Consider the following 27,734-nt stretch of genomic DNA (forward strand, 5'->3'; position numbering starts at 1 on the left):
TAATTATAAAATGATTTATTTTTCACTCGCTACCATCTTTCATTGGCGACAATATATCTACGCAATCACATTATATTTTTTTCATAAATACTAGTGCAAAAATACTATAACTAATTGAACAGCCATACTCTCATTCTCTCTATACTTCTTTGTTCTTATATTGTTTTATAATATATTTCATTCTAAATTTATTACAAAATATAATAAAAAAACGAAGAAAACCTGTTAGGTCTAGTAGAATTAGAAAAATAAATATACAATACTTTTGTAATGAAAGCTCAATAGTAAAATTACTTATGTACAAATTTTATTAACAAACATATTAAAATCAGTACAAATTATTAAATGTCTATATGCAAACATATCGGTACATTTTGTAAATAACGTATAAATAAATATGGAGCAAGACAAATACACATATTTATTAGAATGTCTATTTTATCAGTTCATAACTTTAGCAACCGATTTTTGGCACACAGACATTAAATGTGGAAAAATTTAAAATAGGAACTGCCTAGTTTAATAAACTTACTCTAATCAATAAAGCTAAAGCAAAATAAATAGCATTGAGGCAATGGTGGCCCTTAAGATGAACTAAACGTAAATTGATATCTCAAGAATTTTATAAAATGAACATTAAAAACGTTTTTGAAAATTTTAATCAGATCAGATGGATTAATAACAGCTGTCTTTGAATCTTGAGAAAGTACTCATTGTCTCATTTTTGGAATCTTAATTTAAGCATTATTTGAAACTTGAAAATATTTTGTTTTACTGTCCATATTTGCTGGAGAAACTATGTGGTTTAACAACACCTTACCAACACAATTGTCTTAATGTGCAAAAAACATGATTTAGTTTTATAAGTTAAGCTACGAGATAAGTCAAAGTGCTTACTTTGAGCCCATGCCGACACTTGCCCACAAATCTTGAAGTTTTTAGGCCATCAGGATCCAAAGGGTGTAGCGATCGACATCCTTAGATTTGACAAATTACGCATTTATCATTAGTATTTATTACATGTATTACCCTATTATAATAGTTTAAATAACAAATTGCCTCTTTTTGAGACGCTTTTTTAGATCTGAGGGTATCGACGGCGCTGCCTCATGGCCGCAGGTAGCCTATTTTCTAAAACTGTGGGCAGTATCAATAATTAGACAAATGCTCTTGTCTTGTATACCTGTATATTGTAATGTTAATAAAATTACCAGAATTTTTTAAATATAATTACAATAAGTTCAATATACTTACAGAATTTTTTCATTGTTGGTCAAATCAGATCAACTGATTTTAAAATCAGGTTGTTTTGATAGTTTGACAGAATTTAAAAGTACACCCTGACTAGAAGTTTGATATTCATGCAGGATTTCAAACTGTTATCAAACATCATACTGCCATTAATTTCAGTAATCCAAGTTGTCTGATACTGAACTTTTAAGTTAATTTTGAATATATTTCCTTAGGGTTTTTTGAGTAATGTGCAAAGTATTAGTTACGTTACATGTATTTTCTTTTAAATTATCACTAGTTATGTACAGTAGGACCACACATTTGGAATAGAAAAGTCAAAATTAAGTAAAAACTATTAAAATCGTAGCCTCCATGGCAGTATAGAAATTAAAATATTTTCATTTTCCTCTGCTCTTCAACATTCATGATATACTATTGTATAAAATTTGTTATAAAATAAAGGAAAATGAACAGTCGCTCCTCGTAACCTTGATCAAGTGATTTGTTAAGTTAAGTCAAATAAAATCATCTGCTCTGGCATAAATACAGTAAAGACTCTTTAATCCGAACTAATTAAGACACGGGCTTAAAGAGATAAGTTCGAATTACCGATATTTTCAGATTACTGGATAGTAAATATGTACGTATAGATATTTATGTTTATGTACATACATATAATATGAATTAGATTTTATGTTACTGAGAAGGCAAAAAATAACAATAGAACCAAACATTATCGTAAAATATGGATATGCATTTATTAAAAATAAAAAAGAAGACTTTAAAAAAACCAATTTATTTGGAATATCCACTTTTTGCAAAAGGGTTAACGTGTGACGCGCTATTTTTTGCGGCATGTTTGCATGGCAATAATATTTCAACTAAAAAGATCTAATCAAGAAAGGTTCTGACTCGCATAAAAGGGTTTCCTCGATACTGCTGGAGAATTAGGTTTTTAGCGGTTACTTTTTATTATGTAGTCTAACTCTATATTCCAAACTATATACGTTAAACCGAATTTTGTTCGAATTAAAGAGTTTTGTTCGGACCACTGAAACGGGCATTCGACGGGCCGGATTAGTGGATATTCGGATTAAAGAGTCTATACTGTAGTTAACATTGTTGTGTTTTTACTGCTCAGATCTGCTTCTAATGAACATATTTTAATTTAAGAAATAAATATTATGTATTCATTTCACATTTTGGGTGATTTCCTTTTCACTTTGGTGATATTTGAGGCTTGAATTGATTACATTTGAAAGTAAAATTTGGCAAACATTGGTGGCAAGGCACACCACTGACTTCTATTAAATATGGACCGCTCCACATTTAATTATGAGTACTGTATAGAGAACGCATAAGCACCCGTTATCGAGGGTGTTGAATCCCTTTCAAACAGTTAAAATTGGCCTCAATCTTCCACTAAATCAGATTCGGGGTAGTTTTGGCCTGAACAAAAGGGTTACGAGGATTGGGGGTCGTGATCAGCACCCTTGAAAACGTGAGAAAACATATGGCTTGTTTTTAGGACAAGAATGAGAAGTAAGAGCAGTTGGGCCGTTCGAGGCAGTTGCGTAGGTTGGGGAGTATCGTGATCAACATTTTCACGATCAGCACGATCAGCAGGGAGGAAAATGGGGATGAGGTTGATATTATAGCTGCAACAAATATTTCCCTACCTTCGTCATTCTTTCAGTCCACTATGTACCATTTTGTATCATTGCCACTCAATTCATATTAACTTTATGGCTTTATAGGATATAAATTCTGTACAGGGGATATATTTCTTCTGTGGCCTAAATTTAGATAAAATAGCTAATCCGTTTCAAGTTTTAACCTACACATTTCAAGTAAAAAAAAATCGAAACATGATTAAAATCTGATCAACTTGATTATTTTGCGAGTTTTTTTTTAACTTGAACTGGTTCATTATTTAAACGACAATATCAGTGATTTTAATAATCGGATTAATTTGATCACAGTTTCCGAAGTCTTGAAGTTTTCGTAAGATTTTGCAAAGTAATAATTTTAATTTGGTATTATTGTAATTTGGCAACTGCAACAACTATAACAATTTAGATATTATGATCCACCATACTAAAAATAAAACAAATCTTAAAAAAAAGTTAATTAACTATCGAACTCTAAATTGCGATAACTTATTTGTTTTGTAAATATACATTATAGCTACCTGGGTTTATAGTTTTCATTAATCATCGTAAAGGCCACCACTTTAGATGACGGCTACACAAACCAATACAAATAATGCCTCGTTATTACATGCGCTTATTGTGAAATTAGGCACAGTCTCCTGTCAATATGAACATAGAAGGACTTGGTGAAAAAAAAGTAAGTAAACAAGTTTCAATAGATATTGTAATAATGTACAATTCTCATCCTTTCCACCTCTATTAATATTTATCACTTACTTTTCTTTAGCCAAACTTACTATAGATAAAATGCTTACGTCCCTAAGAAAATACAACCTATATTACTAGAACTGCAAAGCGAGAATAATAAATTGAATTAAAATCTATTACTATATATTATATAATACATGGTATATTTCATAACATAAAATTATGCATTTCTAGTAACATGGGATATAGTCTGTCACATGTATAGTACATTAGCCAACTGTGGCTTTCCTAATGCTAGTGCTGTTTTGCAGTAGCCTCTTTTGCCGCTAAAATCAATGGAGTTAAACTCGCAAGGGGACGAGCTGTCTTCAAAAATGGGTGCTGAAATGGAAGGTTTTTTAAAAGTCTCACTTAAGGACACTGGCTCAAGATGGACTTTGTATTAAAAATGTTGTTGTAATTTTAAATGCAAATTAAATGTGATCTAAACAATTTAACTTACCTTTAACAAATCACGGGCAGACGATCTCGCATCTACATCAACCTCCAAACAATTATCCAGAAAATTTTGGAAGGCAGGTGAAAGTTTTTCTTTCTCTTTAATTTCTGGTTTACCATGTGTGGCAATGAGATATAGGGCCCTAAGCGGATTTTCATTTAAATAAGGTGGTTCCCCTTCTATCATCTCTATCGCCATAATACCTAGAGACCAAACGTCTACCTAAAAATTGAGAAATATTTAATTTACAAACCTTATTTCATACTTTATCGAAAATCATTAAAAAAATGTCAAAATAACAAAAATCTAAAACCTCATTTAACAGCAACTAGTAATTTACAAGAAAATGAGAGTGTACTAATACAAAGAGCAAAAACATATGGCAATGTCTATAAAATGATAAAATACTTTACAAACCTTAGGCCCATATTGCTTTCTAGTAACAACTTCAGGGGCCATCCAATATGGAGTCCCTACCATTGTTGTCCTTTTTGATTGTTCTGGACTAATTTGAGCACAAAAACCAAAATCAGCTGAAATCAAATAAATATGTTAATTGTTTCATTGTAGATCTAAATCTGATAAAGAAAAAAAGCCAATACTATTTGGGGTCAGTCTGATAAACTAAAAAAAAAAAAACATAAAACACACCACAGAAATGAGACAACCCCCAAAGCCAAAGGCTTGTGCGGAGGGGGGCTACACTTGAAAAAACGCGGACAAACACCCATTATCCATCTACATTGCTAGTGCCGACACCGGGGATCGAACCCGGACCAAAGTAGGAAGCCTAGCCGAGAAATGCTTGCCACCGCACTCTCGACCGACTGCGCTACCGTGGCGATAAACTATCTATTTAGTCTGATAAACTAAAGGAAAAATTATATGCATGAAATATACATGTATATATATTCATAGTATAACTGTGGAATTACTAATAGGTACTGAAAAGTAATCGTTTAAATGACCCCGCACAATCCTTATGGAAAGTGGCTTTCATCAAATTTTTTTTAAACTGATGTGTGATAGTTCTGATCGCGTGGATGAAAAACCTCAATGGGCACAGTCTGAAAATCCTTTGTTTTGGACCTAAGGGGACAAATATGCTGGAGTGCCGCTCCACGTGCCAAGCGCCGATTCACTAGAAAAGTATAATGTATTTCAATGGACCTGCACATAGTGAGGATTTAAGCGTTGCGATGTAGTGAACGACATAGGGAGCGATACTTCACGATTTTTTTGAAGCGTGTCAGTCTTGAGTTGCATCCATTGTGTGCAGGTCGATTTTATGATGGACACAGAACAAATAATTAGTTCTGTATATAATAGAAGGATCATCGGAATAGATATGTTCTTGATAAATTGTGGGCAGAAGTAGTTGAAGAATGTAAAAAAACTTGTTATTGTTATGTTGTTTATTTTCTACAATGTAGTACTATTACAAAGATAATAAAAATATTAAAGTGACAATCACAAATAATCAGTTTAATTATTAATATCTAATTGGAAAGTTATTTACGTAATCTTTAAAAGTATCTCGTATTGCTTTTGCATGATTGGATATGCCAAGTGCTATGATATATGATATGCCCTTTGTGCCAAGTTGTGATCTTCTTCAACTAATGCTAGATGCCTTGGAAACCCTTCTATGTCAATAATTACATTATGTAAAATACATATTGCCTTAATAATTTTGTCGGCAGTCTTTTCATCCATTTCTATAGCTTTAGAAAGAATTCGCCATTTTGAATATATTATTCCAAAAGTACATTCTATCGTTTTTTGGGCTCTAGATAATCGTTGATCGTTTTTCCAGTATATAATTAAACGTATTTATCTCCATTTTGAGATATTCGAAAAATCGTGCAAGATGGTTTTTTAATTGAAGGAAAAGATTATAATATTGTCCATTTTTTTCCTTTTTCTGTTTGTCGGGTGTACCGAATATTCTCTATAACTTTGTAGTATTAAACGCAAAGCAGCGTTATTAAAAATAATTTCATCCTCGCTGTCCGAGAACATCTTTGCAACTGTGACAATAAAATAAATCGTCTTGTTTGTAGCATTCTTTGACGCTTAACTATACATCAGTTAATCTTGAAGCGTCGCGTCGAGCGGCGCTCCAGCGTATTTGTACCCTAAGTCCCCTGAAAGTTGAACTTTTTTCCTCTTATGCTATATAATAAGAATACAACAATGATTCTTTTTTGTAGTAAATGGTCCTTGTCCGATCGACTAGAGATATTTTTAACTTCCAGTTTCAACCGGAAGTAACCTTTTATGGGAATCGGCACAAGGTCAACTTCACAGGTCATTTAAGGCTTAAGAAACACATTTTAGAAAAAAACGTTTTAAACAAAAGTTTCACATTTTTCGGTGTTGATTCGAAAACCACTATAAAAAATTACTATTTTATTTGAAAAAACTGACTTCCAGTCCGAATAGGCTACTTCCGATCGGAAACGGAAGTTGAAAACATCTCTAAACAATCGAAAAGGGTCCATTTACTACGAATGTAATGTAATTTTACAAAAAAGAATCATTGCTATATTCTTACTATACTATCCAAAAGAGAGGACTTACAGACTTTGTGCCCATTGAGACTTTTTATCCCTGTGATCAGAACTATCACATAGCAAAGTTTCAACAAGATTTGCCGAAAGCCACTTTCCATAAGGATTGTGCAGGGTCCTTTGCCACTGCAGGTTAGATGAAAAGCAGACCCATGGAAGAACATAAATGTATCTATCTCATTTATGTGAATATTTGATGCAATGTTGCTAAAGTCTAAGATACGTGTAGTTACCACAAGTTACTAGAGACCAATTTCATAATCACAGTAATGTCAACTTTAAAATAAAGTATGTTTTTATTACTCATGAGGGATAGGTCCTATATTTTCGCTTGTTTTTTTAGGTTGGTAAATAGTTGTTTGCCTACTCTATTTATTTGCATGCGGTAATCATACTTGTCACCCACAAATTAATAATAAAACACGCAAAATTTAAATACCTACACACTCGAAAATATTACTTTCAAAAAGTAACTTTTACTTAAATGACAGTTGATAGTTATTTACGTCAACCTAAACTGAATAAAAATCTGTGGATCTCAACAGGGCTTCGCCTCTGGACCCTAAGACTTCACAGCATTCGTAATAAAAAATAGTATGTATTTGCAATTCCTGCTGTTATCTATTGCCCACTTGAGCGGATTAACACACTTTGTTTGTACACTCAATTCCACTCTCGTGGGTAATAGACAACTTACTGCACTTATTACACAATATACTATAATTAGCCTACTAATATATTCTTGTAACAATGCTTTAGTGCTCAATTAAATTTAAAGGACTTTTTATTTCATTATGAATCAAGAATATAATGTAGACCTGACAGAGGCACATACTAAAATAAAATAATTTTCATGTAAATATCCAACACCTAGAAAATTGTTTCTTTGCGACGCAATTCTTTTTTTTACATAGGCCCTTATGGCACAAAATAGTATAAATACTTTTTTCCAGTTTAGTTCAGTTCTCGAATTCAGTCAATTCAATTCTGTACATTCTCTAGCAGAGTTGCCGTTCAGTTTTTGAATCCAATTTGGTTTTGAGTTTAGTGCCTTCGAAAGAGTCCCTGTCACTCCCAATTGAATCCAGTTTAGTCTTGAATTGAGTTTAGTGCCTTCGAAAGAGTCCCTGTCACTCGCAATAAGTTCTTCACAAGCCCCTAGACCAGCGGTGGGCAACTGGCGGACCGCGGTCCAGATCTGGACCGCGGTAGGTAAAAATCTGGACTGCCAAAAATTTTTTGAAAGTATAATTACTCAAATTATTTAAAACATATTTTTTTTTGTAGATAACAATACATTTGAGTGACATTCTTATCATTTTTTAATGGTTAGTAGGTTAGTTAAAAAAACTGGCTTAAGACCGCAAATGTAATTTCTTCCATTGACTTTTTAATACAAATATGACTATCTATTGTATTTCACAGTATTTTGGGAATGCAAATTAAAATAAAAAATTAGTAACCAATATGTTTTTTTCTAGACCTCGTTTAAAATTTTCAAAAGTATCCGGACTCCACCAAAAATTACTTGCCAACCCCTGCCCTAGAGGGTTTACCACAGTTTCAATTTTCAAAATTTTCAACACACGAATTATTTTATTTTTTCAACAACCTTTTGGACAAACTTTTAGATACATTTTGCATGGATTTTTGGTTATCGCACATATATTTTTGTAAAGTATTTTTAGTATATGTTTTCAAAATTATTAACTTACAGCCTATACTTCGCGGTCGAAATTATAGAGAGTGACTCATCGCTAGCTTTTGGACTAGTAAGGGGGATGAAGCGTGCCGGGAACGAAAATCCATTGGCGTGTCTGTGTAAAAGGCAACAAGATATAGAAAATATTGAAAAAAGATAATAAAACATAACATCTAATATTTTTTACGGTATACTATAACCGGCACTTTGATCCATTTTAATTATTACAGCATTTTAAAACGTCCCAGTTNATAAAAATAAAATCCAGGTCACTTGTAGTTCATTTTTACATACTAATTGGTGTTTATGCATTAAATTTTTTCTCGACTGGACTCCATAATCTTTTTTATACCCTAAGAACCTCTTATAAAGGTTTCAAAACCACAAATAGTTTTCTCTTTCAAGAACACAGGGCCGGCTTTCACAAAATTTCCAGTTGCAAACATCAAATTCCCTGACTTTCATGAATATTTTTAAAATTCCCTGACTATTCCCTGTTTTTTATGAAGAATAACGAATTCCCTGACTTTTCCCGGTATTCCCGGTTTTCCCGGCCGCTGCGAACCCTGTTATAGTCATGGAATTAGACCCCTCGTCTACGCTTATGCTATGACGTTTCTCAGGACGGATAAATCAAGTCCGTTTACACCCACTAAAAAATAATTTCCCTATTCCCTACCAAGTGCAAAAGACAGAGATAGAATATAGATCGACGTTCAGTGTAACTTAGTCTAGCGGCACAAAGATAAATAATATTGAACCGTATAAAAATCATTTTATATTTTATACGCATTATGGTAATAGTGCTTTTATATTATGTCCGAGTCACTCTCTATAATTTTGACCGCGGAGTATAGTTCAGCTTAGTGTAGTTATATATATACAGTATTGGACAACAGTAAAGCAACAAACTGCCAATTTTGCATTTTTCATTTTTTTATCAATTTAAAATTGGAAGATGACAAGAAATAAACTTTTATCCAAATGGTTCGTAAATCTTAAATGTAATCGTCGCCCATATTAAACAGAAAGCTTCCCTTCGACTGATCTACGAACTGTGGGCTCACAGACGTTTAAATTTCCAATAACCGCCATAATTCTGGAACCTGACTTCTATGAATCCGGGCGACAAATGCGTTTATAAATCTGTCGTCATTTACTGATGTTTTCCTAGGTCTGCCCGACTTCAGCATATTATTTAAATGTCCTGTTCCTTGAAACTTGGACAATATCCTTGAAACTGCATATCTGCCCACTTCAAACCGACATGTAATGTCTGCCTGACACTTCCCGTTATTAAACGCATTTAATATTTTTTGCTTTAAGTCAGTACTGATAGGCATACCTTTAGGCATTTTAAGAAAAGTTATTAATATTGTAGGATTAACAATTATTCACTTAAATATTAAAAAAGAACAAATATCGAAAATAACAAATAAAATTAATAACTGTTGCTTTACTTTTGTCCGCTTAAAATTAGCACACTTAAGACAATAACCGTACGACAATAAAACTGAACTGTCACACCCAAAATCAAATAATTGAATGACAGCAACTTACTACGTAACGCTTGATATTACGTTATTTTCTTCATTTTTTGTTATCACTTTAGACAAAGTCAAAAATGTTGCTTTACTCGTCCCGTGGAGTGAAACGACTGAACCTTATCCACAAAAACCATCATATGAACGAGAACATGAAAGAGGCACTTTTTACAACGGAAGTTGAAGTTATGTTTTTAAAAGTCAAAAGCAGCTTTATTATTACAACTTAACCATCATTTACAGTAATATGAAATAGTTATTAACGTTACAAGGCCGGTAACAAGTAAATAACGGGCGAGGTGGAGTTTGTAATCCGAGGCGTAGCGTAGCATAGCCGAGGTTTATAATCAGAGATATAGAGTAGGGAGAAGGCTCATTGACTTCTGCACATCCTATTTTCGAGGGACACTACCAGTGCCGCCATTTTGAACATGAACTGTCATTGTCTATGAACACGAATTTGTTTTGTTTTGATTTTTGAGGAGTGAGGAAGGTTATGTTTCGTGAATTATTTTTTAGTTACTATTTGTTTATATACATATAATTTACGCCTGGAGCGGCAAATTGGCGCTGTGGACGTTTTTTAATATTCATTACATCGTTTCCACACTAAGGAAAACATTTATCCTTTATTATTTTTGTTATGTCGTATGCTCTGAAGGGGTGCTCTTTAACATAAGGCGTTTTAAACCAAAAGGAATTACATTTCATCGGTAAGAGTGGTTTTATGAATTTATTTCTTGCAACAACTGTTTAAATAATCTTGCAGCTTTCCGAGGGGTGATATGTTTATAAAATGGATAAAAAGTCTGAGACTTGATCACGAATTTAAATGGTCAGAGAAATAAAAAAAGATTTTCTGAATACTGGAAGTCAAATTCGCCTAAAGCCTGATGCAGTTCCAAATTTAGAAGTCTTTTTAACTAATAAAGCCGAAGCTCCATCCACAAGTTCAGTTGAAACATTACATACCATACAAAATAATGCTCCATTTACTTCATCGATGTCATTAGATGATACGGCAGAGCGTTCTAAGCTTAACCAGAACCATTGGTAGTTTTATATTTTGTTAATAATTGTTTTAAATAAATATTATTTTCCCTGGCAGTGTATATTATTATTTTGGTGAATTGTCATCTAGTCAAGATACTTCTATAAGTACTGATAGCAGCACAAGGAGAAAACGTATAAAGTTTTTTCAAACCGAACATAGTTATAGGTATGTACATCATAGAAAAAACAGTAATTAGGTTATGCGAGTTATACACGTTACATGTATTTTGTCTCCAACCCCAACCAATAACTATATTGCTTAGCTTACATGTTACATTATTTCAGTATATCACCTGATAAAATTAAAAAAAAATATTCAGAATTACCGCAATAAGACAACTTTTAGTATTCACTGAAAATAAATTGCCACATGAAAAGGATTTCATGATTGTATTTGTTGCTTCTGTGGTACAACAATTTTATAATTGTGCAGGAGAGCTATGTTCTTTAGTTTAATAGAGCACAGTGTTATCACTCGTATGAAAGTCATTTATTAATTCTAACGAAAAGTGTTGTTTCTGCATATATGCGAATAAAATTTTTTAATTATAATATATAATATACTAAAAAAATTCAGGGACATCTAATACGAAAACAACAAAGTCAATATTATTTAATCATCAATAAATAAAATATGTAAAATCATTATTATTTGTTTATACTAGTTTATCTTTATATTTCAAAATAGAATTTTTTTTAGATATTTACCAATTTCTGAAAAAAACCTATTAAAATAAAAAATGTTGCTCATATAATTTGAATCTTTATTTTTGGTATTGCATTTTAAATTTGCCTCTCCCTGTTCCTATTTAAATTTCCCTAAAATTTATCTGTGTTGGCAACCATGATGTTCAAAATGGCGACCATTGTTATTAGCCGCTCGCGCAGGTTGTAAGAGCATTCTCCCCACTCTATATCGCTGTTTATAATCAACCAAGGACGTTATTTATGTATGGGCAGTGTGTCGTTCAACGGTTTTCGTTACACCAGTTTCATTCATTTCATTTATCATTTCATTTAAAAAGCAATTTTCACAAATAATATGGACATGCCAGAGAAATAAAAACATCAAGTTACAAGGCGGTTGCTAGGGTAATAAGTGTGTTTGTATTGTAGAAATTTATAACTGATGTCTAGCATAAAGAAGCGTCGCGTTAACTTTCATTTGAAGGTTTTCAAACTTATCAGAATAATAATTTTGAAATCAATTTCCATGTACCTACATTATAATGAAAAATAAAACCTTTGTTTAACAGGAAATCATCATAATTATCTAATAAATCTAATAAAAAATATGTTGTGTGTGTGCGTGTGTGTGTGCGTGCGTGCGTGCGTGCGTGGGTGCGTGTGGGTGCGTGTGTCTGTGTCTGTGTGCGTGTGTGGGTGGGTGTGTGGGTGTGTGTGGGTGTGGGTGTGGGTGTGTGTGGGTGTGTGTGTGGGTGTGTGTGGGTGTGTGGGTGTGTGTGTGTGTGTGTGGGCGCGCGCGCGCGTGTGCGTGTGTGTAACGAAAAACTATAAAATGTAATAAGTGACTTACTCAGTTTTACCGATCCATCAAGACCAAGCAAAATATTATCAGATTTGATGTCCCTGTGAATAACTTGATTAGAATGCAAGAAGTCTAAGGCCTGCAAAACCTCCCTGCAAACAGCTGCTATCTGCCCCTCGTCCATGCAGGTTTCCGTCACCACATCAGTCAGGGAACCACCTGGTAAATATTCCATCACAACCCAGAGTTCCTGAAACATGAAGAACTGTTAATCCTCGCTTCTAAGTACATTGACTTACAGTATTTACCTCATTAACTAGATAACTGTCTAAATAATTTACAACATTGCCATGTTTATTTTCTCGCATGACTAGAATTTCATTAATAATTAATTCTTTTTTAGGCTGCTGTGATAAATTCATTTGCTTAATGGCGACTTCCATACCAGTGCCTGTTTCTATTGCTGTGTACACTGTACCCGAAGCCCTGAAAAAGAAAACCATTTCAGTCATACCTTATTCACCACGTAAAATTATATTACCCTTGGCCAATTTTTTCAATTTTCGTATACTTCCTATTCGGATCCCCTACAGAGACAATACTTCTTAATTTCTCTAGAATTTCTTCGTCGCTCATTTTCTTTTTTCTCTTCTCCGATGCTGCTCTGGACATTTCGGGGCCAGCTTGATTCTTGTTTCTATCAAGAAGTGGGGCTGAGGAAGTGCTGTTTGTATTGGAATTAGCGGCATGTGTCGGCGTTGTTTGAACTGGACTAAGGCTGTGGGGAGTGCTAGTGTTCGTATTAGCTGGTGGAACTTCCTCAATAGGCTTAGTGTACTGCAAAAAAAAATATTTTTTTTAATAGTTAGCATTACCCATTTTATGTAACTGCTACTTACAATACTTTTGGTACGTTCAGGCCTGCTAGCAATAGGCGGTGGTGGGGCTTCATCTTCAATTTCCAAACTAGGTGCATGTGCTGGACTGTGGTACGATTGTGGGCCCCCTTCGGCTTCTGTAGGGGTTGTACTACTGGGGCTTGAACTTGACACACGACTCAGTGATGAACCTAAGTATTAGTAAGCAATGTCACAACACTGACAGATTTTTTTTTTTACTTTTTTTATCATACACAGAAGTTCTCAAAGGAAGTTTCAATCATGAAAATGACAGCTGATCTATAGAGTCTGTACGTTCAAGTCGTCAATATCAGTTCAAGTGTTTCAGTAACATCCAGTTTAATGAGAAGTCAACCATCACCTCGTTATTCAATGTTTCATTTAGTAAATTAAATTTTGTAGTATTTTTTGTATTAAACTTCAATAAATACATGTCCTGGGTGTCTGGAAATAAATAGGCCTTACTTAAAGAGTAGCTTCTTAGAAAAAATGAAAACAAACTAAATTAGATCAAGTTACTTTTGTACAATTTAGCTTCCTTTTTGCTTAAATGAGGCTGAAGGCCGATTTTGACAACAGAGAGCTTGAGTTTCTTGTTAGGAGCTAGAGTTAACCACTTGATAGATCACGTCGCCAAGGGGGGCAGGTGCCTAGAAATCGAATCGAATTTTTGTATGTGGTCCAGAAGTCGAGATAATGAAGATTTTGAAATTAAGAGCACTTTTAAATGCACGAATTCAGTTTTCGGAGCGGCCATCTAGTTATTGAAACTATTACCACCACGCATTAAAGTAGAACATTATTAGAGATTTAATCCCATGTCCATAGTTATTTCTAGGCTTCTCGAGTGCTCAAAATTTAAACAAATTCCAATCTATTTTTTTTTTTCAGGATATTCATACAAATACATCTGACATGCTCTTTCATAATTGTGGTTACAGGTATCATAAATTCCGATAATATTATGCTGATCTTCATTTTCAACCTTTGCCAAAACGAAAATGTTTTTGTACATTTACTGAAATTTTTTAAAGAATAATATTCAGTTGGCATTTTTAAGAATTAATTTGTGATAAAATTAAAATTGTATTGTATTCTGTATGACTAAATGATGGTAATAATTAATAATAATAAATGTTGTATAATAACGTATGGTGGTAATATGTAGTTTAAATAACTAGATGGATTTCACAGGGTCTAACGACACTTACAGTGTACCATAGTTCGATAAGTTGCCATGAGAAAGTGTTCTTTTTTTTTCAATATCACCTCAAACAAGGCAGAAATGAAACAAAAACGGATTGCCAAAATTTCGATTTTTTCAAATATTTCGAAAACTGATCATGTTAGCCTTGATTTTTTAGAGGCATAATGTTGGTCCCCTGATTACGCAAATTTGCCCCCATTTAAGCTAGTTCCTATCTCTTACCGTTTTCGAGATCTCTGTAGTGAGAAGCGAATTTGTAACAGCCTGTATGTAACGCACCAATTTTTTATATTTTACAATTTTCGTTGAATTTCTTTATTTTTTTAGTCATTTATATATTTTTTTTTCTTGTATCAAAAAGGTTTTATTAAAAATATTTCTAAAAAAAATTAATTCATTGTACCCATTTCTACCTATAATTTATATTTCTCCCATCCTCTCTCTTATCTTGCCCCCCCCCCCAGCCCATTGGTTGGCGAAGCCCTTAGATATCACGAAAATTCTTTTGGTTTAAAGGCCGTATGACACTATCAACAATTCTCTACAAAATTTTTGGAATAATTATATTCTATGTTATTTTTGTAATTGCATGCATAAAACAAATCAAACAATTTTGAAAAGAATTCTGTCAAAACTTTAAAACAATTTTTATGAGAATCTGCACGAGAAATTGCGCAGTGTGCAAATTGGAGTAATTACCATCTCCACCACCTGTGGTCAGTGGTCGGTGGTCTATGGCCCGTTGTCCAGAAAGATATACATAAACAAAACAAAAAACAAAGCATAATCTTATAACCTTAAGAAAATCCAGACATGCAGATAGGGATATCGTCAAGAAATTTATAAGATTCTTGGGAAAACATTGCATATGCACAGAACATATAAATGAAAATTTTTATAGGTCCCTTCAAAATTTCACAACATAGAATCAGTCTTAACAAGTGGTGCCACATAAAACCAGTTAATACGCATGCGCATCAATATAATTTTACTCACAATATTATATCCCTATATAAACCTTTTTATTTTATAATTTTTATTCATAATGGCGTACATAAATTAACTAAAATTCACATTTTTCTAACGAAAATTACCATCAAAATTTTATAAGTAATTTTGTTGTACTTTCATAGGGCCTTAAGTACGTACCTCTAACCTCAATAATCACAAATTGAAATTATATCTCAAGTTCCCTTTTAAATTAAATAGTTATTGCAAAATGTACAGCCACACTTATTTATATACCCATGTTCCAAAAAGCGAAAATTCTGAGACCAAGAGAGTAACGTGTAAGACATAAAATATTTAGACAAAGAGAGAAATGTTTAATTTTTTGAGAAAATGTCAAAGCACAGTTAACTATAGTTAAAACTCTTTAATGTTTGAATATGACATTTAAGTAAGTAAACCTGATTACCGAGTTGGATGCTATACATATAACTATTAATTAATCTGTTTCAGAGAAGAATAGATTTAATTTTAGTATATTTACGTGCATTTCAATCTAATTAAAGTTCACCCTCTTCTTAAATACAAGGTGTAGCAGCGATGTTACAAAAAATTTTTAGAGCTGATTCCTTTTGTCTCAAAGCATAAGGTGAGCGAACTTCAAAATTCGAAGAGGTTTCGAAGTCAGCTATCAAAACGCTTGAAACCCATAATTCTCATAAAAGAATGTTGGACGAACTTTCCAAAATTCATATTTTGGGCCAAAAACTAATTACTAATGAAACTCCAAGTAAGCCTCTCATTATCTAATGAGATGTAATATTTGAATAGAGGTTAGTTTATATCATCCATAATAAGTATTAAACATTGATAGGAATCTGAAATGATGCTTTTTAGTAACATAAAAATATCTTCTTTTTACAGGAACTTCAATGTTATTCTATAAAATATCTGCATTTTCTTAAAATTGTTAAACAAAAAAAAGTACATAAAAGAACAAAAGCCTTCTTCCGGTATTCAATCAGTGACTTACGTTCATCTTCAGCCCTCTAAAAACCTATATGCAAAACCTCTATACAAAATTTCATTGAAATGTCTTAAAAAGTAACAGAATTAGGAAAATAAAAAACAAACTAAAAATGTTTTTAAGGCCTGGAAGATAATCTAAATGGTTTATTTTCTTTTAAGAAAGCTACCGTTGAAATATGGTCCATTCGGTTTTAGACACCAGTAAAATGTACATGTTTTAAAAAGAACTCAAATTCCAAATTGTAATGCTTTTAAAATTCAGAATACCTCATGAATTAGTCATTTCTTTCATTAAAGATATGCTAATGTATTAATTCAACTACAAATGTTTTATCACTGTTTATCAATTCAATTTACAAACACGTTTTATGATAAATGGATATCTTATAGTTCATATGAAATATTGACTCTTTCACTCACCAGAATGTGTGGTGGTGGTAGTTTTAGTCATATACTTCGTATCTGGGGGTTCTTTTGAACTTGTATCATACCAATTAAGAACATCTAACACAGCTTGAGGATTATTCTTTTGCTCTTGTTTACTAATGTTGGAATTCATTAACAACCTGGACCATGCTTCTGGCATACCCTATAACAAAATAAAATATTACAGTTCAGGAAATCATTAAATATGACAAAAAATGGCAAGGCATCAGAATATATTCTAAAATAGTTAACAGTTGTATTAGTGCTGCAGAAATATTTTTAAAAAGTTAGATTCGAAATGTTTAAAAGGAAAAATATTCACCCTCTTTATTCCGTTTCATCAATCGATAAATGTCATTGATGCAAAAACAATATCAAAAATGATTTGTTTTATTTCAACTAATCATTTCTTATGAACTCTCTGACTGATCTTTTTATTATAAAAAATAAGTAGCTTTACAAATACATTGTTATGAGAAAGATAAAGGAATTTTGTTACAGAATAATGTATCTATTAAATTATTTATTCTATTGAAATTTAAAAAGATGAAAAATAATATAACAGAAAAAACGGGTAACCTTGATGCAATTTCATATTTCTGACTTCCCCCATATGCTATAAGATGTTAATGTACTATGAAGAATGTTATATTTGTTTAAAAGCAAGTAAAATTTTCTACTACTAACTCAAACAAAAAAAGTTTTATATTGTGAACACTTCTGCCAGACAGGGTCATTGATTAAGAATAGATTAAAGTTTAAGCCTGGTTTTCCAATTGTTGTTTAGCACCTAATTTAAGGTTAACTAATAATTTATTTTCTTATATTTTAGCCAAAAAGCAACCATCTACAAAATTTACAAATGAGATGTGAATTATTATAGGTTGTGATGGAAAAAAGTATTCTTTAATGGAAGATTTCTTATGTTAAAATAGGGTTGGCTAAATATAATTAAATATTGCTTACTCCTTTTCAACCTACAGGGTGTCAAAGTTAAAAAAATAATATTTGGCAATACTAAAAAAATTATTGCACTAAACCAGAATGATGAAAATTTAATTCAATGTGATTAAATTTTCAACATGATTTGGTGCAACAGTTTTGGAAATGCAGTGGAATCTCTCTTGGAGACATTAACGGGATCATGCAAATTTGTATATCAAAGGGTGGTGTTCTAGTGGAAAATGGAATACATTTATATTTCCAAAATATGATGTCAAAATTTCCATGTGCCATTTTCAAGGTCGCGTACCCCATAAAGGTATAACCGAATAAACTAATGAAATAGAAAATCAAAAGCAACTAGTTAATGAGATCGAGATATCCCCACAGCCAATCTGCACCCTACCTAGGGCCGGATTAACCTATGGTGAGGCCCGGGACTACAAGCTCTATACAGGCTCCCTCCCTTAAGCTGGCCCTGACTTACCTGCCTAATATTCACTTCTGTAATTATTAATTAACAGCAAAGATTCACCTTAAATAATTAGGCGTTCATTATTATTTATTTTATATTTATTCTAGAAAAAATATGATCATATGTGTGCTAAAAAAGAGAGTCAGCCCAAAGGAGAATAACAACAATGCAATTCTTACGGAAAGCTGCCGAGACCAGACGCCACTGCTTCATATGAGGTGTCCGTCTCTTGGCGGGAGGGGGGTCCATTAAGGGATATTTGACTGTATTAACAGTAATTTCTCTTTTTAACTGACACCATGTAGATTGCAAACAATATTTGACTAAAGTTCAACTGCCCTATTTTGACCCAGGAATCTCTAAATAAAGTGTTTCATTTTTCTGAAACATTCTGTGTATATTAATGTATACCAGGTAGGTACCCGTTTTTCGAGCCACACTATGGCGACCTTAACTGTCAGAAGAAATTCAAGGTAGCTCAAATTAGGGGAAATCTGATGACCTATAATATACCAAAGATAAATTTAATACATCTTTTTTTATTTTGAAGTTATGTACAAAAAGTGAAAATGTTGATATTAGTTCGAATAGTAGTAGTCTCTCACAATATCATTATTCAAATATGTTGTCGCATTAGCCATAGAGCTTGTCAGAATGGAGAAATAACAATCAATTGTTGTTTTTCTTAGGGAAAATTTATTAATTTAGCTCACTCCTCTAATCATATGATGTGTCATATGATACGATTCGCTTTTCTGTTTTGATCGATTCCGATTATTTAAACTTATGAAACTCAAACCAAAATTTTCTTGTGAAAAAGAACGATATACATATAGGGTGTCTTTCAGAGACTACTTCTAATTTAATTTTGAAAATTTGGGCAATAGTGTTTTCGGGTATGCACTTCTCAACTAAAATAATGGCATCCACCTAATGCTTCCAGTTATACCAGAAGTTAACGTCATCTACGTTATTTTAAATGAACACCCTGTATATTATTGCAATTTCGGATGTCCAAATTTTCAAAATTAAAATCGAAGTAGTCTCTGAAATATGTCTAATGTCTTGTCATCATGGGATACCCAAACTTCAAATTTATTAATTAATTGTGACTTGTTTGCCTCGATGAAAATTTAACTAAACTGTCAAAATTGAATTTTAGATAATAATAATTAATTTCTATTCAAAGCACCTCTTTGTAAATGAAATAAAAACAAAAATGAACTAAATTTAATAATGCGAAAATTCAATATGGCATCCGTGAGAAACACAAAAGTTAAATGTTGTTCATCTGTCGTGATAGGTGCCCTGACTAATACGACTACATATTTGAATTTTCCACAAAAAAAATATCCTAATAATGTTTGAGTTTAAAAAGTCCATATCTTTCTTTTTTAAAAAAGTCTAAATCAAAATTTCAGTTTCAAAACAAAAAACAACACAGCCCCACAAAAAAAAAAGTATCGGATCTAGTATTCAGACCCCTGCATTTCCATGTATTTTTTTCCGCTGAATCCGAATCTGCCTTCAGATTTGGCCCAACGGGTCTGAGCTTTCGAGAAAATTCAAAAAACAGGTCAAAATTCACAAAAAAACGTAATTTACGATCTACGAAAGTTATAAAAAATCAAATTATTCTACCAGCTCACTAGATGTATGATTTTTCACTCGTTTAATTCCAATTTATCATCATAGAGTCAGACAAGCTGGTCCAAATTCATTCAAAAACAGAAAATATATTAAAAACGCCATTTTCATGGCATAATTCGTGTTGCAGAGTTCTGGATCCATATTTTTATCCACCCACCCATTTATGAATTCATACATCTTTCTATCATCCACCTGTACCACCTATAAAACCCACCCATCTATCCATCTACTTTTTGTACTGAGAGATAGAGATGAGATAACATCCTAAAAGATTGAGAATGCAATAAAACTTGTAGAATACTCTACTTTCTAAACAAAAGAAAACGATATCTACAAATCATTCTTATTTTTGTTGCTATAACGTGTTCTCTTTTCTTCAAAGGATCTATGCAAAGGGTTACGCTTTCGTTTAGTCACTCTATTTTTCGTTTCTCTGTTTAACAACCAACAAAAATCGGCCATCATCCCATCTTACTTGATAAAGCTGTTCTATAACCTTCATATACTGATGAAATCGTTCGCCTTGTTCTTCGCTATAATCTCCAAGATTTTCAGGAAACTAATCCAGATGTGAATGAAGGAAGTGCAACTTGTAGTTTATCAAACATCCCAGATCTTGGAAGTCTTTTATCATTTTCGATACAATTTCTTCGTATTTAGGACTCTTGTGGTTTCCTAAAAGAATTTTCGCCCTATATAAGTCGAAAATTTCCAAATACTTCTGAGGCGAAATTGAAAGAAGGTGTATTCGATGGACTTCAGATTAGGACATTGTTCAAAGATGCAACATTCATCACTACAATGAGTAGCATTGGCAAAGAGTGCTTGGACTAGTTTCAAAGCTGTAGCGACAAATTTTTTAGGAAACAAGAAGAGTCCTAAATACGAAGAAATTGTATCAAAAATGATAAAAGAATTCCAAGATCTGGGATGTTTGATGAACTACAAGTTGCACTTCTTTCATTCACATGTGGATTGGTTTCCTGAAAATCTTGGATCTTGGCGAAGAACAAGGCGAACGATTTCATCAGGATATGAATGTTATAGAACAGCGATATCAAGGAAGATGGGATGAAAACATGATGGCCGATTTTTGTTGGTTGTTAAAAAGAGAAACAAAAAATAGAAGGACCAAACGAAAGTGTAACCCTTTGCATAGATCCTTTGAAGAAAAGAGAACACATTATAGCAACAAAAATAAGAATGATTTGTAGATATCGTTTTCTTTTGTTTAGAAAGTAGAGTATTCTACAAGTTTTATTGCATTCTCAATCTTTTAGGATGTTATCTCATCTCTATCTCTCAGTACAAAAAGTAGATGGATAGATGGGTGGGTTTTATAGGTGGTACAGGTGGATGATAGAAAGATGTATGAATTCATAAATGGGTGGGTGGATAAAAATATGGATCCAGAACTCTGCAACACGAATTATGCCATGAATATGGTGTTTTTAATCTATTTTCTGTTTTTGAATGAATTTGGACCAGCTTGTCTGACTCTATGATGATAAATTGGAATTAAACGAGTGAAAAATCATACGTCTAGTGAGCTGGTACAATAATTTGATTTTTTATAACATTCGTCGATCATAAATTATGTTTTTTGTGAATTTTGACCTGTTTTTTGAATTTTCCCGAAAACTCAGACCCGTTGGGCCAAATCTGAAGGCAGATTCGGATTCAGCGGAAAAAAATACATAGAAATGCATGGGTCTGAATACCAGATCCGATATTTTTTTTTTTGTGGGGCTGTGTAATTGGTCTTCAAATTTTGCATCATTGCCCTGATTTGACCTGAACTGTATCTTTTAAGATAATCGAGATCCTCACAGTGCAGCATGAAAAATGGATACCTACTAATATTATAGAAGGTGCAATAACAGAAAATTATTACTACAGTTACTAAATTCCTAATAGCTGTTTTACATTGACAATTTATTGTTGAATTAATTCATGAAGTCGCTTCATCAAGAAATTGAACAAGTGTAATGCACCAAATCAGCTGTCAAATAAATTCATGAATTTATTCATCAAGTTCTTGACAAATTAAAGCATGTCCTAATTTTCGTCAATTTCTTAGTGAAGTTCGGAAGTACCAACACAACAGATTTCCAGCCTCAGATCAGTAATGAGGTTATGTTATTGGAATATGTAAATAATTGTGTGGTGTCGTACTAGTTTTGCATTGTTCTTACTGATTTGTTACTTACAAACACTAATATTTATATAATATGTGTCAAAACGGTACCGCTGTTGTATCAATACAATAGAGTGGAAAGGTGACATTTTTGAAATTTATTTGCTTCTATAATTCGTTGGTAGAACTGATTCATGCGTCAAAAAACTTGACAAAGTCTGTAGCAGTGTAAAACTACACTGTTTACCAATAAATTTGTGCATTAATTCATGAAGAACTTCGTCAATTTATTCATCAATAAATTGTCAATGTAAAACAGCTATAATAAATATACTTGAACATAAGCCTCAACCAGAGGTGGACAACTACTGATAGTTCACAATAAAATCTCACTGTTGATACTGTCGATACTATTTGAATAGAAAAGAGAATATTGGACACAGGAATCTGTATAATCCACAATCTCTATGAACGTAGATGTATCTGATAAAGCAAAAACCAGATACCTATACCTAAAATAGTATCTACATTTGTGCATTTGTATGGTTTTTGTTTAATTTTGACCTTCCTCATATGTGTTTGTGCTCAGATTTGTAACAGGCTTTATACAGGGTGTAACTAAATAAGTGTAAAACATTTAAGGGGGTGATTCCTCATCGAAAAAAAGATAGGATCTTTCATATCACGAAACTTCATTGGAGCATCCCTTGTTAAGATACAGCCCCTTAAAGGGGGTACATAAAAATTGTTTAACAATTTTTTTCACAAGCACTAAACAAGTTACAATATTGAAATTAACCTGACATTTTCTACTACCAAAAAGACACTTAGCCAGTAATTTATTTGGTTTACCCCATGGTTGTAAGGGGTGGAAAACGCAACCCCTAAAATTTATTTCCAACGTAATTTTTTGTCTTATTATTTTTTTACCATTTAAAAATTTATTTCCGATAGCCTGTTTCATTCTAAAAAAAAATGTCTCTTGAATTTTTTGCCCAAATTAAACCAGTTCGCAGCAAAAAATTATTTTACGAACAAGATACATATCGCCATAAAACGAAAATACGAAACTAATTTATCTAGTAGGCCGCCATTAGCGATACTGACAATTAAATTGGAATCAAGCTGTCAGTTTGTAAATTTTTGAAATTGAAGTAATACTAATTGTGTATTGTTCTGTTCTTAATTTGTTACTTTAATAATTCACTTGTTATTAAAATGGCATACACAAATGAGGAAATGGCTGATATGCATTACGTTTACGGTCTGTCGCAGGGGAATGGGTTAGAAGCTTCTACAAGATATGCTGAAATGTATCCTCAACGGCAGCATCCTTCACATAGAATATTTGTCTGACTTCATCAACGATTACGTGAATATGGTTCATTCAACAAAAGAACGCAGGATTGTGGTCGCCATCGAGAAGTAAGAACACCACAGCTTGAGGCAGCAGTACTTAATTTGATAGAAGAACAACCTACTACCAGTACTAGAAAGATTGCTTTCCAGCTAAATGTTGATCATATGACGGTATTTCGAATTTTAAAGGAACATCTCTTATACCCTTACCATCTGCAACGAGTACAGGCACTGTTACCGCGAGACTTTCCGAACCGTCTTGAATTTTGCAATTGGATGCTGGAAATGATTAGAAGAAATCGTGACTTTCTGAAGACGATCGAATTCACAGACGAATGTAGTTTTTCTCGGGACAAGATTATTAATTTTCATAATTACCACATATGGGCTGATGAAAACCATCACGCTATTGTCGAAACTAACCATCAAGAACAGTTTTCTCTTAAGGTGTGGGTCGGAGTTATTGGGGATTATTTAATTGGGCCTCATTTTCTACCTCCTCGATTAAATGGTGAGGCATACGTTCAATTTTTAAGAAAAGTGCATCCCCCCGTACTGCTGGAGGAAGTTCCTTTGGGCGTCAGAAGGGATATGGTTTTTATGCATGATGGGGCTCCCGCCCATTTTAGTCAAGTAGCACGTCAGCATTTAACTGAAACATATGCAAATCAGTGGATAGGTCGAGGAGGACCACAGAATTGGCCCGCTCGATCCCCGGATCTCAATCCTCTGGATTTGTCTACTTGGGGCCATTTGCAGCATTTGGTTTATCGTACTCCTGTTCGCGATGTAGAGGACTTAAGAAACCGCATTATCGATGCGTGCAGGGTAATTAGAGAGACTCCAGGAATATTTGAGCGAATACGTGGCTCAATGCGCCGACGTCTAGACGCATGCGTAATGTCTGAAGGTAGACATATTGAACATTTACTATGATTTCTACATGTTGTATGTTTTGTTATTATTAAATTAGTTTTGATTATTCCCCTTTAATCATTTAATGCAGGTAGTAACTACAAAATAACAGTAAATCCAGTCCGCATTTATGACGATGTATCTCTGTAGTTGTTCGTAAAATAATTTTTTACTGCGAACTGGTTTAATTTGGGCAAAAAATTCAAGAGACATTTTTTTTTAGAATGAAACAGGCTATCGGAAATAATTTTTTAAATGGTAAAAAAATAATAAGACAAAAAATTACGTTGGAAATAAATTTTAGGGGTTGCGTTTTCCACCCCTTACTACCATGGGGTAAACCAAATAAATTACTGGCTAAGTGTCTTTTTGGTAGTAGAAAATGTCAGGTTAATTTCAATATTGTAACTTGTTTAGTGCTTGTGAAAAAAATTGTTAAACAATTTTTCTGTACCCCCTTTAAGGGGCTGTATCTTAACAAGGGATGCTCCAATGAAGTTTCTTGATATGAAAGATCCTATCTTTTTTTCGATAAGGAATCACCCCCTTAAATGTTTTACACTTATTTAGTTACACCCTGTATACTAGTTTATTTTTTCGTTTATATTAATAATAAACGTTAATAAACATAATCTATGTACACATTTCTTTGTCGTACATTTTTAAGTTATTAATATCTATAGTTTCTATGAGGCACTACCGATATCTCAATTTATACCGTTAATGATATTTCTCCACCTCTAGCCTTAACTGTTTTAAGACATGCCTAACATTTTATTAATTATTTGTACTATGTAGAAAATTTAATAATTTCTCACTAACTTTTCTTAAAGGTATGATTGTTCAAAACATTTAGGTACAGATTATTTAAAGTTAATAAATGTTTGCAATAAAATATACAGGGTATATCCGGGTTTAATCCAGAGTCTAGGGGGTTTGTATGGTGCATATCCGGACTACGGGATTAACATCGATATATCGGGGTGGCATGGTAAAATTGGAATTAATCGCAAAAATTAATAATAAAATGTCCTGCCAGGAATTTTTTAAATCTCTGGAAAAACCTGAGCAATAAAAGATGTTTCAATTTCAAGAAGCTTTTATAACTAAAAAATATGATTTTAAAAATTGACCTGGTTCTAGCGCCAGCGATAAATATAACGTAAATTACTTACTTATTAAACAATAAATAAATAATACTTACTTTTCTCAAAAAAAAAAAAAAATGTTTTATTTCATAAAATTTTTCAAAAATCTCCGGGTTTGCTCTTTTTGAAAGGTGGCAGCCCTAAGGGTATCCCATAAATAAGTAAAATTTTTAACATATTTGCCTTAAATTTTGTACCCATATGGCTAACAAGCTGCTTATAGATTAAATAAATAGATACCTTAATATCACATAATGTTTTATGGAATTACTCAATATATTAAAATTTTTTCTATCCTAAATACTAGTTAATTTGTGAATTAGTTCACATTTTTGTTTATTATTAACATTACATTGCAACATTTTGCCGTTTGATCTGTGACAAGTAACAAAATTTTGAATTAAAAAAAATATATATCTTAAAAACTAAGAGGTTTTCGAAAGATCGATTTCGAGAATTTTTATTCGATATTTTTAAGTTATAAAGTATTTTCAATTTATTTATATAAAAAAATATTACTATCCATTGCAATATAGATTTAGAAATTTTTGGGAAGTAATTTTTTATATACTATTACATTCCTTAACTTAACAGCTTATATTAGCAGTAAGATCTATGATTACACACCCATACATTTGCAAGATTCTTCTTTCACTGTCAAAGGAAGATTTCACTGTTGCTATAGATAGATAATTATAAACTGGTATTCAGAGATTCAGTAACTTTAATATATTCTAACATTTTGACGTAAATTGCTTTTATTTTGGTTTCCAACTGATAATACAGCTGGTAGTCCAAACTTCTCAGCGACCCTTCATATATTGCATTTGTTAAAAATATAATTGAAACAGTTTAATAGTTTCTTCAGAAGAGAACGATATACCCCTCAAAACGTCAAGGAGTTTAAACCGATGATGCACCAACCAATCCGAAAATTGTTCAACCATTGAGACAATGAATGACATACTGCCAATATCAATGGCAGTACTATTTTGTCCTTATTTTTTTCTACACAAATTATGAATTCTTTCATCCAATTCATACCATCCAATAAACAATATCAGTAGAAAACAAAAAAAATTTATATTTCGAATCTATTTTTAAGAAAGTCATTTTAACTTATTGGTAAAATTGATGGTAAATACAGAATATTGAGAATATTTTGACTTGGGATCGCTAAGACATGTTAACACGTATTCAAAGAATTCGGTTTAACATGTTTCAGTAAAAAATTAAACGGATCTAGAAAATGTGTACTAATATTATTAGCATGCGTAGAAAAAAATAAAAGATTAAACACCATAGAAACTACATCTAAATGCAACTAAACAAAAAATTTGTGTAAAACACCTCTTTACTTACTTTTAAAGGCAGCTTGTAACAAAATATTCTCATTAATACTAAATGAATATAAAAACAAGCTCCTACACCACTACATTATAAGTGAATAAATTGAAACTCACCGTAAACTCTCCTGATACAGGATCAAAACCGACATGCACCGTATGTTCAAAATTGGTTGGGTATGATATATTTGGTTTATCCGAAGAATATGTTGATAATTTATGTGTTTTCTTTATTTTAGGATTTTTCTTTTTTCTATCTACATCGTCTGGTTCTTTAGGAAGAGGTCTGTCTACAGCTATAGAACTGTTAACCAAATCAGTCCCCCTATTTGATGTCAATCTGACAGGGGGTGCTGGAGGTTTCTCATCGTCGGATGACATTTTTACTAAAACATTTATGGTTTATTAATGCTATAAATTGTACGCAGAGCAAATGGAATTTGGCAATACTACTGCTGCCTTTATTTTTTTTAACCTAAAGAAAAAAATATTTTCAATGGGCGCGCCGGTATGCGTCAGACCCATTTGGAAAGCGACTTTTACAAATGTATTTACTTACATTAATATGACAGGCACAATTTTATTAAAATACACTAAACGCACTGAAATATTATCAGGGAATTAAAAATTGTCTAAATTAAGATAATTTAGATAAAGATATGTACAAAATCCATATCTAAATATCAGCAACTTCATATATGATGACCACCATTTTAGTCATCAAAAATTGATAAATCGTATACGTTTTTATTTCGCATCTACGTCAACTGCGACATTTAGAAAAGGATAATATAATAATA

The 27,734-nt window shown here is 32.4% G+C and overlaps 1 protein-coding gene across 1 annotated transcript; it reads right to left on the reverse strand.

Moving 5' to 3' along the window:
- LOC108907542 (serine/threonine-protein kinase PAK 3) lies at window positions 1-27,645 on the reverse strand. The gene is made up of 10 exons (XM_018711274.1): window positions 27,494-27,645; window positions 27,052-27,320; window positions 16,957-17,125; window positions 13,353-13,522; window positions 12,995-13,290; window positions 12,762-12,939; window positions 12,502-12,703; window positions 4,510-4,625; window positions 4,096-4,314; window positions 1-3,974 (listed from the first exon to the last, which is right to left on the reverse strand). Exons 2-10 carry the CDS (start codon window positions 27,313-27,315, stop codon window positions 3,888-3,890), a joined length of 1,701 nt encoding a protein of 566 aa, XP_018566790.1. The 5' UTR covers window positions 27,316-27,320; window positions 27,494-27,645; the 3' UTR covers window positions 1-3,887.
- Window positions 27,646-27,734: the final 89 nt, after the last annotated feature.

The sequence above is a fragment of the Anoplophora glabripennis genome, unplaced genomic scaffold (genome assembly GCF_000390285.2).
Source record: "Anoplophora glabripennis isolate ALB-LARVAE unplaced genomic scaffold, Agla_2.0 scaffold326, whole genome shotgun sequence".
In the NCBI taxonomy this organism is placed as follows: Eukaryota; Metazoa; Arthropoda; class Insecta; order Coleoptera; family Cerambycidae; genus Anoplophora; species Anoplophora glabripennis.

What these genes read in the sequence shown, in the direction of transcription:
- LOC108907542 (XM_018711274.1), bottom strand. Translation starts at nt 27,315, where the DNA reads ATGTCATCCGACGATGAGAAACCTCCAGCACCCCCTGTCAGATTGACA. An exon ending in TGATGGATCGGTAAAACTGA is followed by an intron (nt 4,626 to 12,501) that starts GTAAGTCACTTA and finishes ATTTGATTTCAG; the next exon opens with CTGATTTTGGTTTTTGTGCT. An exon ending in GAAAGCAATATGGGCCTAAG is followed by an intron (nt 4,315 to 4,509) that starts GTTTGTAAAGTA and finishes CTCAATTTTTAG; the next exon opens with GTAGACGTTTGGTCTCTAGG.